Source organism: Salmo trutta, unplaced genomic scaffold, assembly GCF_901001165.1.
Source record: "Salmo trutta unplaced genomic scaffold, fSalTru1.1, whole genome shotgun sequence".
Taxonomy (NCBI): domain Eukaryota; kingdom Metazoa; phylum Chordata; class Actinopteri; order Salmoniformes; family Salmonidae; genus Salmo; species Salmo trutta.
The window spans coordinates 61759-81283 of record NW_021822693.1 but is presented as its reverse complement, the minus strand read 5'-3'; the positions used below and the strand labels follow the sequence as shown (position 1 = coordinate 81283).

At 47.1% G+C, this 19525-nt stretch overlaps 1 protein-coding gene across 1 annotated transcript in view; it reads right to left on the bottom strand.

Moving 5' to 3' along the window:
* Positions 1–19321, bottom strand: part of LOC115183653 (uncharacterized) — a 30720-nt gene extending 11399 nt beyond the window's left edge. The window contains exon 1 of the mRNA XM_029744756.1: positions 17323–19321. Coding sequence (XP_029600616.1) covers positions 17323–19321 — 1999 coding nt within the window. The remainder of the gene's footprint in view (positions 1–17322) is intronic.
* Between the last annotated feature and the right edge of the window lie 204 nt (positions 19322–19525).

Here is a 19525-nt window from a genome sequence, read left to right as displayed (position 1 = left end):
CTATTGACCTAGCTAGTCATCCCCATAGTAACAGTCTATCTATTGACCCAGCTAGTCATCCCCATAGTAACAGTCTATCTATTGACCCAGCTAGTCATCCCAATAGTGACAGTCTATTGACCTAGCTAGTCATCCCCATAGTAACAGTCCATCTATTGACCTAGCTAGTCATCCCCATAGTAACAGTCCATCTATTGACCTAGCTAGTCATCCCCATAGTAACAGTCCATCTATTGACCTAGCTAGTCATCCCCATAGTAACAGTCTATCTATCGACCTAGCTAGTCATCCCCATGGTAACAGTCTATCTATTGACCTAGCTAGTCATCCCCATAGTAACAGTCTATCTAGTTACCTAGCTAGTCGACTAGTCTATCTATTGACCTAGCTAGTCATCCCCACAGGAACAGCCAATTCCTCAATAGGATGCTAACTAGTTAAAATATCCCATATGGGATCTAGCTACTGATTAGGCCAACAGGGTGAATACAGATAGACAACCCCATGCTTCAGGCTATTGATTTACAGCCACTATGCTGTTGGGCTACAGGTTATAACGCTCACTGCTGACAGCATACCTGATCATATGGACATTCACAGCCTATCTGCATGGTCCAAAATGTTACTGGGCTCATTTCTGGAGGAGGAAATTCTATTTTACAGACTGGACAAACCCCTCCCCCTCTTTTCCTCTCCTCTCTAGAAATGTAAAAACAGTGAGCAAAAGCTGCAGTGGCAGTGAGAGAAGAGAGGAGAGAAAGAGATGGGGGGAGGAGGGGAGAGAATGAGGGAGGAAGAGGAGGGCCATCTGCAGGGTACCAGGTGGGCTACCAGATGGGCTCCAGATGTGAGGTCTCTTGGGGAGGGACACTCTGGCCCAGTTAAGAAGACGGACTCAGTGTTCCTCCCCCTTCTCTCCCTCCCTCTCTCCTCCCTCCTCCCTCTACTCCCTCCTCCCTCCCTCCTCCTTCCCCTCCTCCTCTCCTCCCTCTACACAGTGACAGGAGCCATCTGGGCTGGCAGAGAGAGTGGTGACATGGTAGCAGAGTGTGTGTATCCCTTGTCTATAGTCCATGCAGTAAAAGACATATACACACTCCCCTCTCTAAACCTGTCACACACACACACACACACCCTCCCCTCTCTAAACCTGTCACACACACACACACACACACACACACACACACACACACACACACACACACACACACACACACACACACACACACACACTCTCCTCTCTAAACCTGTCACACACACACACACACACACACACACACACACACACACACACACACACACACACACACACACACACACACACACACACACACACACACACCCTCCCCTCTCTAAACCTGTCACATGGCCATTAACTAATGTCTTCTCTAGGCCAGCTTCATTACCAGGACTACAGCAGGACTAACAGGTCCCAGCTCTGTCAGCCAGGAGTCATGTTGCTTACCGCCCCAACAGGTCCACAGACGACGCAAATGCCATCACACTGCCCTATCCCATCTGGACAAGAGGAATACCTATGTAAGAATGCTGTTCATTGACTACAACTCAGCATTCAACACCATAGTACCCTCCAAGCTCATCATCAAGCTGGAGGCCTTGGGTCTCAACCCCGCCCTGTGCAACTGGATCCTGGACTTTCTGACGGGCCGCCCCCAGGTGGTGAAGGATCAACATCTCCAATTCGCTGACCCTCAACACTGGGGCCCCACAAGGGTGCGTGCTCAGCCCCCTCCTGTACTCCCTGTTCACCCATGACTGCGTGGCCATGCACGCCTCCAACTCAACCATCAAGTTTGCAGACGACACAACATTAGTGGGCTTGATTACCAACAACGACGAGACAGTCTACAGGGAGAAGGTGAGGGCCCTCGGAGTGGGGTGTCAGGAAAACAACCTCTCACTCAACGTCAACAACGTCTCACGTCACCCCGCTCCTCCGCTCTCTCCACTGGCTTCCAGTTGAAGCTCGCATCCGCTACAAGACCATGGTGCTTGCCTACGGAGCTGTGAGGGGAACGGCACCTTCGTACCTTCAGGCTCTGATCAGGCCCTACACCCAAACAAGGACACTGCGTTCATCCACCTCTGGCCTGCTCGCCTCCCTAACTCTGAGGAAGCACAGTTCCCGCTCAGCCCAGTCAAAACTGTTCGCTGCTCTGGCACCCCAATGGTGGAACAAGCTCCCTCACGACGCCAGGACAGCGGAGTCAATCACCACCTTCCGGAGACACCTGAAACCCCACCTCTTTAAGGAATACCTGGGATAGGATAAAGTAATCCTTCTAACCCCCCCCCCCTAAAAGATTTAGATGCACTATTGTAAAGTGGTTGTTCCACTGGATATCATAAGGTGAATGCACCAATTTGTAAGTCGCTCTGGATAAGAGCGTCTGCTAAATGACTTAAATGTAAATGTAAATGTAAAACAAAGGAGATGATCGTGGACTTCAGGAAACAGCAGAGGGAGAATGCCCATGTCCATATCGATGGGACCACAGTGGAGATGGTGGAAAACTACAAGTTTCTTGGCATACACATCACGGGCAAACTGAAATAGACCAACCACACAGACAGCGTGGTGAAGAAGGCCCAACAGCACCTCTTCAACCTCAGGAGGCTGAAGAAATGTGGCTTGTCACCTAAAACCCTCACAAACTTTTACATATGCACAATCGAGAGCATCCTGTCGGGCTGTATCACCGCCTGGTACGGCAGCTGCTCCGCCCATAACCGCAGGGCTCTCCTGAGGGTGGGGTGGTCTGCACAACACATCACCGGGGGCAAACTACCTGCCCTCCAGGACACCTACAGCGCCTGATGTCACAGGAAGGCCAAAAAGATCATCAAGGACAACAACCACCAGAGCCACTGCTTGTTCACCCCGCTATCATCCAGAAGGCGAGGTCAGTACAAGTGCATCAAAGCTGAGACTGAGAGACTGAAAAACAGCTTCTATCTCAAGGCCATCAGAATGTTAAACAGCCATCAGTAACTCAGAGGCTGCTGCCTACATTGAGACCCAAATCACTGGCGACTTTTAATAAATGGATCACTGGTCACTTTATGCAATGCCACTTTAAATAATGCCACTTTAATAATGTTTACATATCTTACATTACTTATACCACATGTACTGTATATACTGTATTTTATACCATCTACTGCACCTTCGTCATCGCTCATCCATATACTTACATGTACATGTTCTCATTCACCCCTTTAGATGTGTGTGTATTAGGTAGATGTTGGGGAATTGTTAGATATTATTGTTAGATATTACTGCACTGTTGGAACTAGAAGCACAAGCATTTCACTACACTCGCATTAACATCTGCTAACCATGTGTATGTGACAAATAAAATTTGATTTGAGAGATGTTAAAAGGATTCCTGGGTATTCATACGGATGTAGAGAGCTGTTAAAATGATTCCTGGGTATTCATACGGCTGTAGAGAGCTGTTAAAATGATTCCTGGGTATTCATATGGCTGTAGAGAGCTGTTAAAATGATTCCTGGGAATTCATATGGCTGTAGAGAGCTGTTAAAATGATTCCTGGGTATTCATACGGCTGTAGAGAGATGTTAAAATGATTCCTGGGAATTCATATGGCTGTAGAGAGCTGTTAAAATGATTCCTGGGTATTCATATGGCTGTAGAGAGCTGTTAAAATGATTCCTGGGTATTCATACGGCTGTAGAGAGCTGTTGAAAGGATTCCTGGGTATTTATACGGCTGTAGAGAGCTAGTCATCACCATAGTAACAGCTTTACTTCTCCTGTCTATACATTGACCCAGCTAGTCATCACCATAGTAACATGCAGGAACGCACATTTGAACCAATGTCAGTGACAGACACCTGAGCATAACACTTAAACCAAGGACATCTAGAATCTGAAGTCAAATGTCCACTGTTTGCTGATGATCTGGTGCTTCTGTCCCCAACCAATGAGGGTCTACAGCAGCACCTAGATGTTCTGCACAGATTCTGTCCTACCTGGGCCCTGACAGACCTGGGCCCTGACAGACCTGGGCCCTGACAGTAAATCTCATTAAGACAAAAATAATGGTGTTCCAAAAAGGTCCAGTTGCCAGGACCACAAATACAAATTTTCCATCTAGACACCGTTGCCCTAGAGCACACAGAAAACTATACATACCTCGGCCTAAACATCAGCACCACAGGTAACTTCCACAAAGCTGTGAACGATCTGAGAGACAAGGCAAGAAGGGCCTTCTATGCCATCGAAAGGAACATAACATTTGACATACAAATAAGGATCTGGCAAAAAATACTTGAATCAGTTATAGAACCCATTGTCCTCTATGGTTGTGAGGTCTGGGGTCCGCTCACCAACCAAGAATTCACAAAATGGGACAAACACCAAATTGAGACTCTGCATGCGGGAATTTAGCAAAAATGTGTACAACGTAAAACACCAAATAATGCATGCAGAGCAGAATAAGGCCGATAATTATCGATAATTACCCGCAGAATACCTGACCACTGTGACTGACCCAAACTTAAGGAAAGCTTTGACTATGTACAGACTCAGTGAGCATAGCCTTGCTATTGAGAAAGGCCACTGAAGGCAGACCTGACTCTCAAGAGAAGATAGGCTATGTGCAACACTGCCCACAAAATGAGGTGGAAACTGAGCTGCACTTCCTAACTTCCTGCCCAATGTATGACCATATTAGAGACACATATTTCCCTCAGATTACACAGATCCACAAAGAATTAAAAAACAAACCCAATTGTGATAAACTCCCATATCTACTGGGTGAAATACCACAGTGTTCCATCACAGCAGCAAGATGTGTGACCTGTTGCCACAAGAAAAGGTCAACCAGTGAAGAACAAACACCATTGTAAATACAACCCATATTTATGCTTGTTTTTTTATTTAACTATTTGGATACCGTTACAACACTGTATATAGACATAATATGACATTTGAAATGTCTTTATTCTTTTGGAACTTCTGTGAGTGTAATGTTTACTGTTAATTTTTTATTGTTTATTTCACTTTTGTTTATTATCTATTTCACTTGCTTTGGCAACGTAAACATATGTTTCCCATGTCAATAAATCCCCTTGAATTGAGAGAGAGAGAGAGAACACATTAGGCATGCATCCCAATGGATGTCCTTCAAAACACAGGCATGAAAGTTCAAATTAAAACCCCATTTAGAGAGGAATGGTCCTCTATCTAGTACACACACACACACACACACACACACACACACACACACACACACACACACACACACACACACTGTACGACAAGCCGCACAGATTAACAGATAAACTCCTCAACAGAGACAAAAAACCCATGAGCCTTTGCAGCACAGCCCTGGGTACAAGGCCTGACCCTTCCTCCATTCCTCCTCCTCTGAGCTAGTCCCCCCCCTTCCTAAACCCCAGCCTTATTAAAGTCCACCCTCCCCCCAAACCCCAGCCTTATTAAGGTCCACCCCCCCTAAACCCCAGCCTTATTAAAGTCCACCCTCCCCCCAAACCCCAGCCTTATTAAGGTCCACCCCCCCTAAACCCCAGCCTTATTAAAGTCCACCCCCCCAAACCCCAGCCTTATTAAAGTCCACTCCCCCCAAACCCCAGCCTTATTAAAGTCCACCCCCCTCCCCAAACCCCAGCCTTATTAAAGTCCACCCCCCCCAAACCCCAGCCTTATTAAAGTCCACTCCCCCCAAACCCCAGCCTTATTAAAGTCCACCCCCCTCCCCAAACCCCAGCCTTATTAAAGTCCACCCCCCCCAAACCCCAGCCTTATTAAAGTCCACCCCCCCTAAACCCCAGCCTTATTAAAGTCCACTCCCCCCAAACCCCAGCCTTATTAAAGTCCACCCCCCTCCCCAAACCCCAGCCTTATTAAAGTCCACCCCCCCAAACTCCAGCCTTATTAAAGTCCACCCCCCCCAAACCCCAGCCTTATTAAAGTCCACCCCCCCCAAACCCCAGCCTTATTAAAGTCCACCCCCCCCAAACCCCAGCCTTATTAAAGTCCACCCCCCTCCCCAAACCCCAGCCTTATTAAAGTCCACCCCCCCTAAACCCCAGCCTTATTAAAGTCCACCCCCCCAAACCCCAGCCTTATTAAAGTCCACCCCCCCTAAACCCCAGCCTTATTAAAGTCCACCCCCCCAAACCCCAGCCTTATTAAAGTCCACCCCCCCAAACTCCAGCCTTATTAAAGTCCACCCCCCCAAACTCCAGCCTTATTAAAGTCCATTCCTCCTCCTCTCAGAGCTAGACCCCCCCCCCCACCCCAACCCCAGCCTTATTAAGGTCCACCCCCCACTAAACCCCAGCCTTACTAAAGCCCATCTAAAGATGTCCTGTGGTGTGGATTATCTTCAGCCACGTGTACCGAGGGTGGATAACACCCAACACCCCAATCCACCTAGCCGGATAATCTACCAGACACCTACGCAGGCAGGCACACCCCCACACCCCCACACCCCCACCCAGGCGCGTCATTTAGCTAAAAGGCTAATGTTGTCATTTCACGTGATCTAGCCCTACGGTATACTGTACCGACCTGCTGTGTTCTGGACTGCCGCGTTGACAGACAACTCCATGGCCAAATGACGACTGTGGCTGTAGATGTCTCTACATTGGGCAGACGGGGAACTGCGGCCAACGAGCCAGTGCACAACCATTTAATGGCTTTATTAAGGCTACTTACAGCCTTAGCCAACCAACAGACAGCCAGAAGGAGACAGGGCTAAAGGACAGGGCCCTCCCACCGCTCTTCTTCTAGATTAGACGGCACTATTTTGAAACTGTTTTTTTTTTCTTCTAGTTTCTAGCTTGTTTCTTGGTTACAAATAAGGAAACCATTTTGTTTCTGAATTTATTTTGTATAATGAATTATTTTTAGTCAACAGATGAGAGATATATCATTTTAAAAGAAAATAGATTATAATATAGAATAAAACATTTTTTGGGGGGGACTATTTTGTGGCTCTAGATTTGGGTTTCTGGTTTATATATATATATATATAAATATATTTTTTAAATTAAATGTAACCTTTATTTAACTAGGCAAGTCAGTTAAAAACAAATTCTTATTTACAAGCCAAACCCAGACGACGCTGGGCCAATTGTGCGCCGCCCTATGGGACTCCCAATCACGGCCGGTTGTGATACAGCCTGGATTTGAACCAGGGACTGTAGTGACGCCTCTAGCACTGCCTTAGACCGCTGCGCCACTCGGGATCCAAATTACGAATATAAAACAATGTTTTTCATAATACTGTATAATAAATAGACAAACCAAAAAAATACAAAATAAAAATATATTAGACAAATAAGAACATGTTTTCTATAGCAAGAGTTACGCTACAATGGTTCACATGAAGGGGAAGAAATACGATGCTCTCTCATCACTATGCGTGTTTAAACATAAACCACTAGACACTTTTATTAAGAGGGCTGTACTTCACACGTTTACTTTGCTCAGAAAGGAAAGCAATCTCTTGAGCCTCTAAACTGCTCAGAGAGAGAGAGAGAGAGAGAGAGAGAGAGAGAGAGTTAAAGAGACAGAGAGTGTTAGAGAGTGAGAGAGAACGAGAGAGTAAGCGAGAGAGATAGAGAGATAGAAAGAGAGTTAGAGAGAGAAAGAGAGAGAGAGAAAGAGAGAGAGAGTTAGAGAGATAGAAAGAGAGTTAGAGAGAGAAAGAGAGAGAGAGAGAGAAAGCGAGATAAAGAGAGAGAGAACGAGTTAGAGAGTGAGAGAGAAAGAGAGAGAGAGTGTGATGAACACCTTGTTATTTTCACAAAAATGTTCAACCAAAACATATACTGTACACAACAATGCAAATGTCCAGACAGGTCTCCACATGTCTCTCTCTCTCCAACAGGTCTCCACATGTCTCTCTCCAACAGGTCTCCACATGTCTCTCTCCAACAGGTCTCTCTCCAACAGGTCTCTCTCCAACAGGTCTCTTTCCAACAGGTCTCCACATGTCTCTCTCCAACAGGTCTCTCTCCAACAGGTCTCTCTCCAACAGGTCTCCACATGTCTCTCTCCAACAAGTCTCCACATGTCTCTCTCCAACAAGTCTCCACAGGTCTCTCTCCAACAAGTCTCCACAGGTCTCTCTCTCTCCAACAGGTCTCTCTACAACAGGTCTCTCTCCAACAGGTCTCTCTCCAACAGGTCTCCACATGTCTCTCTCCAACAGGTCTCCACATGTCTCTCTCCAACAGGTCTCTCTCTCTCCAACAAATCCCCTTCAATCAGTATAGATGTGTGCCATTCAGAAGGTGAATGGGCAGACAAAATATTGAAGTGCCTTTGAACAGGGTACTGTAGTAGGTGCCAGGCGCAGGTTTGTTACGGTAACCGTATTACCGCCACACCGGCGTTCACCAGTCATGACCGCAGTCAAATTCCCCCTGTCCGTTTAGTCACCGCAACTAGGCTTCTCCAAGCTCTGATGCTGCTGATGGTCATTAGTAGCCTACTAAACCTTCTACCTGCCTGGTACTCAGGGCTCTATTGTCCTCCTAATCAGGTCCTAATGGCCTGGAACTCAGGGCTCTATTGTCCCTCCATCAGGTCCTAATGGCCTGGAACTCAGGGCTCTACTGTCCCTCCATCAGGTCCTAAAGGCCTGGAACTCAGGGCTCTACTGTCCCTCCATCAGGTCCTAATGGCCTGGAACTCAGGGCTCTACTGTCCCTCCATCAGGTCCTAATGGCCTGGAACTCAGGGCTCTACTGTCCCTCCATCAGGTCCTAATGGCCTGGAACTCAGGGCTCTATTGTCCCTCCATCAGGTCCTAATGGCCTGGTACTCAGGGCTCTACTGTCCCACCATCAGGTCCTAATGGCCTGGTACTCAGCACTATTGTCCCTCTAATCACTCTGACATCAATGCAAAATGTTGTGGAAAATGAACTCAAACACTTCACGAGAGCCCATGAGGTCATGTTGCGCAACATTTCCATAGGCTACGTAATTGAGTGAAAAAACAGTTTTGATGGCCTCTACTAAAAAGAGGAGGCTCAGCTTTCTATAGGCTAGGCCTACTATATTTGTTCCACTGGCATGCAGTGCTGGATAATGGTTTACTTAGTGAGCGCTGAGGAAGGCCTTTATCCACATTCTCAGGACCTTTTCTAATACCCCGTATCACTGTCTATTTCTACTGATCAGCTGTCTGGCTTCCTAGTAACAACAATGACCTCTAATGCATTTGGTCTCATGGTAAATTACCTGGTACAAGTTCAGTAAATAATACTAAAACATACTAAATATCTATGGAGGATAATGATACATGTTCAAACACAGAGAAGCTCCATGACAATTAGCCTCAATAATAAAAAACAAAATGCGAGAGTTCAGAACCATGAAAACAGCAACTATATTAGAGATCAGAACCATGAAAACAGCAACTATAGTAGAGATCAGAACCATGAAAACAGCAACTATATTAGAGATCAGAACCATGAAAACAGCAACTATATTAGACTACAGAACCATGAAAACAGCAACTATATTAGAGATCAGAACCATGAAAACAGCAACTATATTAGAGATCAGAACCATGAAAACAGCAACTATATTAGAGATCAGAACCATGAAAACAGCAACTATATTAGACTACAGAACCATGAAAACAGCAACTATATTAGACTACAGAACCATGAAAACAGCAACTATATTAGAGATCAGAACCATGAAAACAGCAACTATATTAGAGATCAGAACCATGAAAACAGCAACTATATTAGACTACAGAACCATGAAAACAGCAACTATATTAGACTACAGAACCATGAAAACAGCAACTATATTAGACTACAGAACCATGAAAACAGCAACTATATTAGAGATCAGAACCATGAAAACAGCAACTATATTAGACTACAGAACCATGAAAACAGCAACTATATTAGACTACAGAACCATGAAAACAGCAACTATATTAGAGATCAGAACCATGAAAACAGCAACTATATTAGAGATCAGAACCATGAAAACAGCAACTATATTAGAGATCAGAACCATGAAAACAGCAACTATATTAGAGATCAGAACCATGAAAACAGCAACTATATTAGACTACAGAACCATGAAAACAGCAACTATATTAGACTACAGAACCATGAAAACAGCAACTATATTAGACTACAGAACCATGAAAACAGCAACTATATCAGAGATCAGAACCATGAAAACAGCAACTATATTAGAGATCAGAACCATGAAAACAGCAACTATATTAGAGATCAGAACCATGAAAACAGCAACTATATTAGAGATCAGAACCATGAAAACAGCAACTATATTAGAGATCAGAACCATGAAAACAGCTACTATATTAGACTACAGAACCATGAAAACAGCAACTATATTAGACTACAGAACCATGAAAACAGCAACTATATTAGAGATCAGAACCATGAAAACAGCAACTATATTAGACTACAGAACCATGAAAACAGCAACTATATTAGACTACAGAACCATGAAAACAGCAACTATATTAGAGATCAGAACCATGAAAACAGCAACTATATTAGAGATCAGAACCATGAAAACAGCAACTATATTAGAGATCAGAACCATGAAAACAGCTACTATATTAGAGATCAGAACCATGAAAACAGCAACTATATTAGACTACAGAACCATGAAAACAGCAACTATATTAGACTACAGAACCATGAAAACAGCAACTATATTAGAGATCAGAACCATGAAAACAGCTACTATATTAGAGATCAGAACCATGAAAACAGCAACTATATTAGACCACAGAACCATGAAAACAGCAACTATATTAGAGTACAGAACCATGAAAACAGCAACTATATTAGACTACAGAACCATGAAAACAGCAACTATATCAGAGATCAGAACCATGAAAACAGCAACTATATTAGAGATCAGAACCATGAAAACAGCAACTATATTAGACTACAGAACCATGAAAACAGCAACTATATTAGAGATCAGAACCATGAAAACAGCAACTATATTAGAGATCAGAACCATGAAAACAGCAACTATATTAGAGATCAGAACCATGAAAACAGCAACTATATTAGAGATCAGAACCATGAAAACAGCAACTATATTAGACTACAGAACCATGAAAACAGCAACTATATTAGAGATCAGAACCATGAAAACAGCAACTATATTAGAGATCAGAACCATGAAAATTAATTTCTCACATCAATTTGTGGCATAAATTTGTTCCATCAATTCATGGCTACAATTTCACATAATATTCAAAAGAAAAACACTCTACAATATTGCTTTATGTGGTAGCTATTTTTTTTTAAATGTATTTTATTTCACCTTTATTTAACCAGGTAGGCCAGTTAAAACAAGTCCTTTATTTAACCAGGTAGGCTAGTTGAGAACAAGTCCTTTATTTAACCAGGTAGGCCAGCTAAAACAAGTTCTCATTTACAACTGTGACCTGGCCAAGATAAAGCAAAGCAGTGCGACACAAACAACAACACAGAGTTACACATGGAATAAACAAACGTACAGTCAATAACACAATAGAAAAAAATCTATATACAGTGTGTGCAAATGAGGTAAGATAAGGGAGGTAAGGCAATAAATAGGTCATAGTGGCAAAATAATTACAATATAGCAATTAAACACTGGAATGGTAGATGTGCAGAAGATGAATGTGCAAGTAGAGATACTGGGGTGCAAAGGAGCAAAAAAATAAATAACAATATGGGGATGAGGTAGTTGGATGGGCTATTTACAGATGGGCTATGGGCTATGTACAGATGGGCTATGTACAGATGGGCTATGTACAGATGGGCTATTTACAGATGGGCTATGTACAGATGGGCTATGTACAGATGGGCTATGGGCTATGTACAGATGGGCTATGGGCTATGTACAGATGGGCTATGGGCTATGTACAGATGGGCTATGGGCTATTTACAGATGGGCTATGGGCTATTTACAGATGGGCTATGGGCTATGTACAGATGGGCTATGGGCTATTTACAGATGGGCTATGGGCTATTTACAGATGGGCTATGTACAGATGGGCTATGGGCTATTTACAGATGGGCTATGGGCTATTTACAGATGGGCTATGGGCTATGTACAGATGGGCTATGGGCTATTTACAGATGGGCTATGGGCTATGTACAGATGGGCTATGGGCTATGTACAGATGGGCTATGTACAGATGGGCTATGGGCTATGTACAGATGGGCTATGGGCTATGTACAGATGGGCTATGGGCTATGTACAGATGGGCTATGGGCTATGTACAGATGGGCTATGTACAGATGGGCTATGTACAGATGGGCTATGGGCTATGTACAGATGGGCTATGGGCTATGTACAGATGGGCTATGGGCTATTTACAGATGGGCTATTTACAGATGCAATGAGCTGTGCTTTAAGTGGTAACTGTGTAAATGGATTTGTGAGGATTTCTAAGCAGGAACTCAACCTGAACAAGCAGGGGAATAACAACTATTCCCCAAAACATGTCAACACACACACACACACACACACACACACACACACACACACACACACACACACACACACACACACACACACACACAGAACTGCTTGAATAAATGGTGAAATATTGAGGAAAATGTCCGACAGTGAACAAAAGCAAAGCAATACACAGAGTGGAAATGAAAGATTGACTTTCCATCAACTTTTCAGTCTGAGCCGTACGATCAGATTCTCTCTACTTCCTGGAACGGGAGGGTGGAGGGTTTAAGGCTGAGGAATGGCACCAATAAAACACAACTGCTAATCCTAGGCGACTCTGTGTGTGTGTGTGTGTGTGTGTGTGTGTGTGTGTGTGTATCTAGGCTGTCTAAAAACAGAAGCTAGCTAGAGATTACAAATGATTCCATGTGACACCCACACATCCAATTCTATTAACAGGATGTGTGGACACTAAGCTCCTGATGAGAGGAGACAGCAGAGTAGACTGGAGAGACAGAGACTGTCAAACACACTGGCTCCTGATGAGAGGAGACAGCAGAGTAGACTGGAGAGACAGAGACTGTCAAACACACTGGCTCCTGATGAGAGGAGACAGAGACTGTCAAACACACTGGTTCCTGATGAGAGGAGACAGCAGAGTAGACTGAAGAGACAGAGACTGTCAAACACACTGGTTCCTGATGAGAGGAGACAGCAGAGTAGACTGGAGAGACAGAGACTGTCAAACACACTGGCTCCTGATGAGAGGAGACAGCAGAGTAGACTGGAGAGACAGAGACTGTCAAACACACTGGCTCCTGATGAGAGGAGACAGAGACTGTCAAACACACTGTCTCCTGATGAGAGGAGACAGAGACTGTCAAACACACTGTCTCCTGATGAGAGGAGACAGAGACTGTCAAACACACTGGTTCCTGATGAGAGGAGACAGCAGAGTAGACTGGAGAGACAGAGACTGTCAAACACACTGGCTCCTGATGAGAGGAGACAGCAGAGTAGACTGGAGAGACAGAGACTGTCAAACACACTGGCTCCTGATGAGAGGAGACAGAGACTGTCAAACACACTGTCTCCTGATGAGAGGAGACAGAGACTGTCAAACACACTGTCTCCTGATGAGAGGAGACAGAGACTGTCAAACACACTGGTTCCTGATGAGAGGAGACAGCAGAGTAGAATGGACAGACAGAGACTGTCAAACACACTGGCTCCTGATGAGAGGAGACAGCAGAGTAGACTGGAGAGACAGAGACTGTCAAACACACTGGTTCCTGATGAGAGGAGACAGAGACTGTCAAACACACTGTCTCCTGATGAGAGGAGACAGCAGAGTAGAATGGACAGACAGAGACTGTCAAACACACTGCATCTGGAAACAACCAGCAGCTAACAAAGCTTCCCTCTTTGTTGTCCAAAACAAAATACTTTTAAATAGGAATAATGAATGAGATTACGTTGAAAAGTAGCCTTGTAATCAAACGATAAATACGTAGTCAAGGAAAATAGTTTCAATATTTAATAGGTAAATATGACATGTTATTCTCAGCAACGGCATCACTTCCTCTATTCATATTGTTTAGCTCCAAAATTCACACCCTGACTACAGAGAGGACATCACCTATCCAACTGATACCCTGACTACAGATAGGACATCACCTATCCAACTGATACCCTGACTACAGATAGGACATCACCTATCCAACTGATACCCTGACTACAGATAGGACATCACCTATCCAATCCAAGTTTGCAGAAACAAACGAGCAACACAACGTGTCACTGCAAAACCCAAACAACTTGAGTGAATTTCAACTCAAACCGCGGGTACGATTTTTAGGATTTACAGTGGTTAGGGTTAGTGCTGCTGGATGTATTTAAACAGGGATCACAGACAGACAGGAGCTCTAAGGACCCAGGTCTACAGCGGTGCTGCTGGATGTATTTAAACAGGGATCACAGACAGACAGGAGCTCTAAGGACCCGGGTCTACAGCGGTGCTGCTGGTTCTATTTAAACAGGGATCACAGACAGGAGTTCTAAGGACCCGGGTCTACAGCGGTGCTACTGGTTGTATTTAAACAGGGATCACAGACAGACAGACAGGAGCTCTAAGGACCCGGGTCTACAGGAGCTCTAAGGACCCGGGTCTACAGCGGTGCTGCTGGTTGTATTTAAACAGGGATCACAGACAGGAGCTCTAAGGACCCGGGTCTACAGCGGTGCTACTGGATGTATTTAAACAGGGATCACAGACAGACAGGAGCTCTAAGGACCCGGGTCTACAGCGGTGCTGCTGGTTGTATTTAAACAGGGACCACAGACAGACAGACAGGAGCTCTAAGGACCCGGGTCTACAGCGGTGCTACTGGATGTATTTAAACAGGGACCACAGACAGACAGACAGGAGCTGTAAGGACCCGGGTCTCCAGCGGTGCTGCTGGTTGTATTTAAACAGGGACCACAGACAGACAGACAGGAGCTCTAAGGACCCGGGTCTCCAGCGGTGCTGCTGGTTGTATGTAAACAGGGATCACAGACAGACAGGAGCTCTAAGGACCCGGGTCTACAGCGGTGCTGCTGGATGTATTTAAACAGGGACCACAGACAGACAGGAGCTCTAAGGACCCGGGTCTACAGCGGTGCTGCTGGATGTATTTAAACAGGGATCACAGACAGAGAGGAGCTCTAAGGACCCGGGTCTACAGCGGTGCTGCTGGATGTATTTAAACAGGGATCACAGACAGACAGGAGCTCTAAGGACCCGGGTCTACAGCGGTGCTGCTGGTTGTATTTAAACAGGGACCACAGACAGACAGGAGCTCTAAGGACCCGGGTCTACAGCGGTGCTACTGGATGTATTTAAACAGGGATCACAGACAGACAGACAGGAGCTCTAAGGACCCGGGTCTACAGGAGCTCTAAGGACCCGGGTCTCCAGCGGTGCTGCTGGTTGTATTTAAACAGGGATCACAGACAGACAGGAGCTCTAAGGACCCGGGTCTAAAGGAGCTCTAAGGACCCGGGTCTCCAGCGGTGCTACTGGATGTATTTAAACAGGGACCACAGACAGACAGGAGCTCTAAGGACCCAGGTCTACAGCGGTACTACTGGATGTATTTAAACAGGGATCACAGACAGACAGGAGCTCTAAGGACCCGGGTCTACAGCGGTGCTACTGGTTGTATTTAAACAGGGATCACAGACAGACAGGAGCTCTAAGGACCCGGGTCTACAGCGGTGCTGCTGGTTGTATTTAAACAGGGATCACAGACAGACAGGAGCTCTAAGGACCCGGGTCTACAGCGGTGCTGCTGGTTGTATTTAAACAGGGATCACAGACAGACAGACAGGAGCTCTAAGGACCCGGGTCTACAGCGGTGCTACTGGTTGTATTTAAACAGGGACCACAGACAGACAGGAGCTCTAAGGACCCGGGTCTACAGCGGTGCTGCTGGTTGTATTTAAACAGGGATCACAGACAGACAGGAGCTCTAAGGACCCGGGTCTACAGCGGTGCTACTGGATGTATTTAAACAGGGATCACAGACAGACAGGAGCTCTAAGGACCCGGGTCTACAGCGGTGCTGCTGGATGTATTTAAACAGGGATCACAGACAGACAGGAGCTCTAAGGACCCAGGTCTACAGCGGTGCTGCTGGTTGTATTTAAACAGGGATCAGACAGACAGACAGCAGCTCTAAGGACACGGGTCTACAGCAGCTCTAAGGACCCGGGTCTACAGCGGTGCTGCTGGTTGTATTTAAACAGGGATCACAGACAGACAGCAGCTCTAAGGACCCAGGTCTACAGGAGCTCTAAGGACCCGGGTCTACAGCGGTGCTGCTGGTTGTATTTAAACAGGGATCACAGACAGACAGCAGCTCTAAGGACCCAGGTCTACAGGAGCTCTAAGGACCCGGGTCTACAGCGGTGCTGCTGGATGTATAAATAGTGTCACCATTTAAAAACAGACCTGTCAGGTAAAGTTGATTATCATGTCACATATACAGTATCACACAGTATTCTTCATCAATTCAATAGAAAAGTTGTTGATATAAAATATAAATATAATATTTAAGCTTTAGAAAACCTTAATCATGAAACACATAGAGTTATTATTGTTCTGTTAAAACATCAACATACAGCACAAACAGATTCTAATGAAAGCCCAACGCTCCAACGTCAACTAAATCCAGCCAATAGGAAACAAGATATAGGACAGATAGGAAGAACGTTTGAATAAGTAACATATGGACAAACTAAAAGGAACAACGACAAGCCAAGCTAAAGTCAGGAGAGAGAGGAGAGGAGAGGAGAGGAGAGGACAGGAGAGGAGAGGAGAGGAGAGGAGAGGACAGGAGAGGAGAGGAGAGGACAGGAGAGGAGAGGACAGGAGGGGAGGGGAGGGGAGAGGAGAGGACAGGAGAGGAGAGGACAGGAGAGGACAGGAGAGGAGAGGACAGGAGAGGACAGGAGAGGAGAGGACAGGAGGGGAGGGGAGGGGAGAGGAGAGGACAGGAGAGGAGAGGACAGGAGTGGACAGGAGAGGAGAGGAGAGGAGAGGAGGGGAGAGGAGAGGACAGGAGAGGACAGGACAGGAGAGGACAGGAGAGGACAGGAGAGGACAGGACAGGAGAGGACAGGAGAGGACAGGAGAGGACAGGAGAGGACAGGAGGGGAGAGGACAGGACAGGAGAGGAGAGGAGAGGAGGGATAGCGAGGTCAGAGGAGTTGGACAGGAGAGGAGAGGAGTTGGACAGGAGAGGAGTTGGAGAGGAGAGGAGGGATAGCGAGGTCAGAGAACCGTGGTTACTTGTATCAGGCGAAGCAGCCATGGTAGAAACAATGACAGGTGGTCCCGTCCTCCGTCCTGCCGTCCTGTTGTTGTTAAGGGTCTGTATCTGGTGGGAGGTGGACGACGCTGCTACAACCACACCACTCTCCCCTGCATTGGACGTCCCCTTCCTCAGCAGCTGGGGGCTGTGCAGGGGGCTCTGAACCACCCCAGGTGACATGGGGGGCATATTGGGGGCTCTCTTCATGAGCTCCATGGGGGAGTAAGAACCAGAGAAAGTTTTGGGGGCCATTCCTCCTGGGGTGTTGGGGGCAGTAGGCTGCTGGTGCTGCAGGGCGGACATGGCGATGCCGGTGTGGGCGTTGTACATGGATAGCGGTCTTGCCTGGGTGACGGCGTTACCGTATCCCCCGGAGCTGACGGGGAAGGTCCCTCGGGGCGCTCCGTACGTGGTGGTCTCCAGGAGGTGTTGAGACGGGGCGCTGTTGGGTCTCCTGCCCAGGAACTCTCCCATCCTGGGGCTGAAGGTCTGGAGGGTGGTGGGGGGCTGCTGATGCATCGTGTGGGGGTCCACGGCCATGCTGCTCATCCCCTGGGTCATGTTCTGCATCCCTTGCATGTAGAGGTTGTTGGTGTGGCCGAAGCTGTTGGAGCAGCCTCTAATGCGCTGCTGAGCGGCTAAGGCCGACTCCCCAGGCTGCTGCTTACAGCGAAACACCGCGCTGGACAGAGCTCGGGCCTGGCCCAGATTAGTGGCGATAGAACGGACGTCATGATCCTCCATGACCCCCAGCATAGAGGTGGAGTCAAAGCCCTGCTGGAGTAGTAAGCTGATGGTGCTGTCCGCCAGACCCTCGGCTCTGAGGAACGCCAGGAACCCTGGATCCACCATCCTCTTGGGATCCATGTTCAACGCCGCGCTAGGGTGGTGGTGTTGTTGGACCATGGCAGAACCGGGGTCGTAACCCGGGTCGTAGGGAAGCCTCTGGGATGCTACGGAACCGTAGCGCTGGAGGGAACCGTCCATGTGTCCGTGCTGCTGGGTAGCTGGGTCCACCATGAGACTGGTGGCTGCCTGTCCAACACCAACCCGGGGGTCCAACGGGAGGTTGTAGATGGCACTGTAGAAGGGAGGGTGATAAGCAGAAAGAGGCTGGGACGCAGTGTAAACAGGAAGCGGGGGTTGGACCCCGTAACAGGCAGGAGATGGAGCCCTGCAGACACCAACGCTGTGCTGGAAGTCTGGGATCATCTTGGCTTCCAGGTACGACCGGCTGAGCTCGTTGTGAGTGGGAGAGGGAGGAGGAGGAGGAGGAGGAGGGGGAGGGCCTGGGGCAGGAGTAAGAGCTGGGAGAGGAGGGGCGGACCTGGCGTGTCCTTGATCCCAGGCAGACGCAGGAGAAACACCAGCTCTAAACCCCCCTCGTCCACCGGTGAGCCCGGACATCCCATAATGCGACGCTGATCTGTTAAGCAGGTGATGCTGCTGCTGGCTGGCCCTATATAAGGAAGAGCCGTCTTCAGGACGACGAGGAGATAAGCTCCTGGTAGCAGCAGTAGTAGTAGTCATAGCCGGGGCTGTGTTGTCCAGCGGGGGTTCAGGCTGGTAGTAATTCTGTTGAGGTGGAGGAACCATGGAAGAAGCCCTGGCTGCCATTATTTGCCTGAGATAGAGGCTACTCAGCTCGGGTACTGAGTTCTTCCTCACCAAGGTGTGTGGAAGTGGTTGTCCATGTCTCTCTGGGTAGAGTTGGTAGATCTGGTAGGGGTACATGGCTTCGTCCTTCTGAGGTAAAAAGTCTGAGGGAGGGGGTCGTAGTTCGTGAGGCAGCTCGTACCAGACCCCGCCCTCGCCCCCTACCAGCGCCACAGAATTCCTGCGCCCCTCAATCGTGACGGCGTCTCCGTGACGACAGAGACTCTGTCGTTCCCCTACGTCCCTAAACTGTCCCTCACTAGTCCATCGTGGTCCCGGACCGGAGGGGTAACGGTTCTCCCCTGAAGGCTGTGCTGTCATGTAGCTTCACACAGCCAGGATCATCACTAAATTATTCACACCTGGAAACACAACGCCATGAGGAGGCAGATGAACGGGGACGTGACACACACACACACACACACACACACAAAACCCCACACTGTATACACACACACACACACACACAAAACCCCACACTGTATATATACACACACACACACACACAAAACCCCACACTGTATA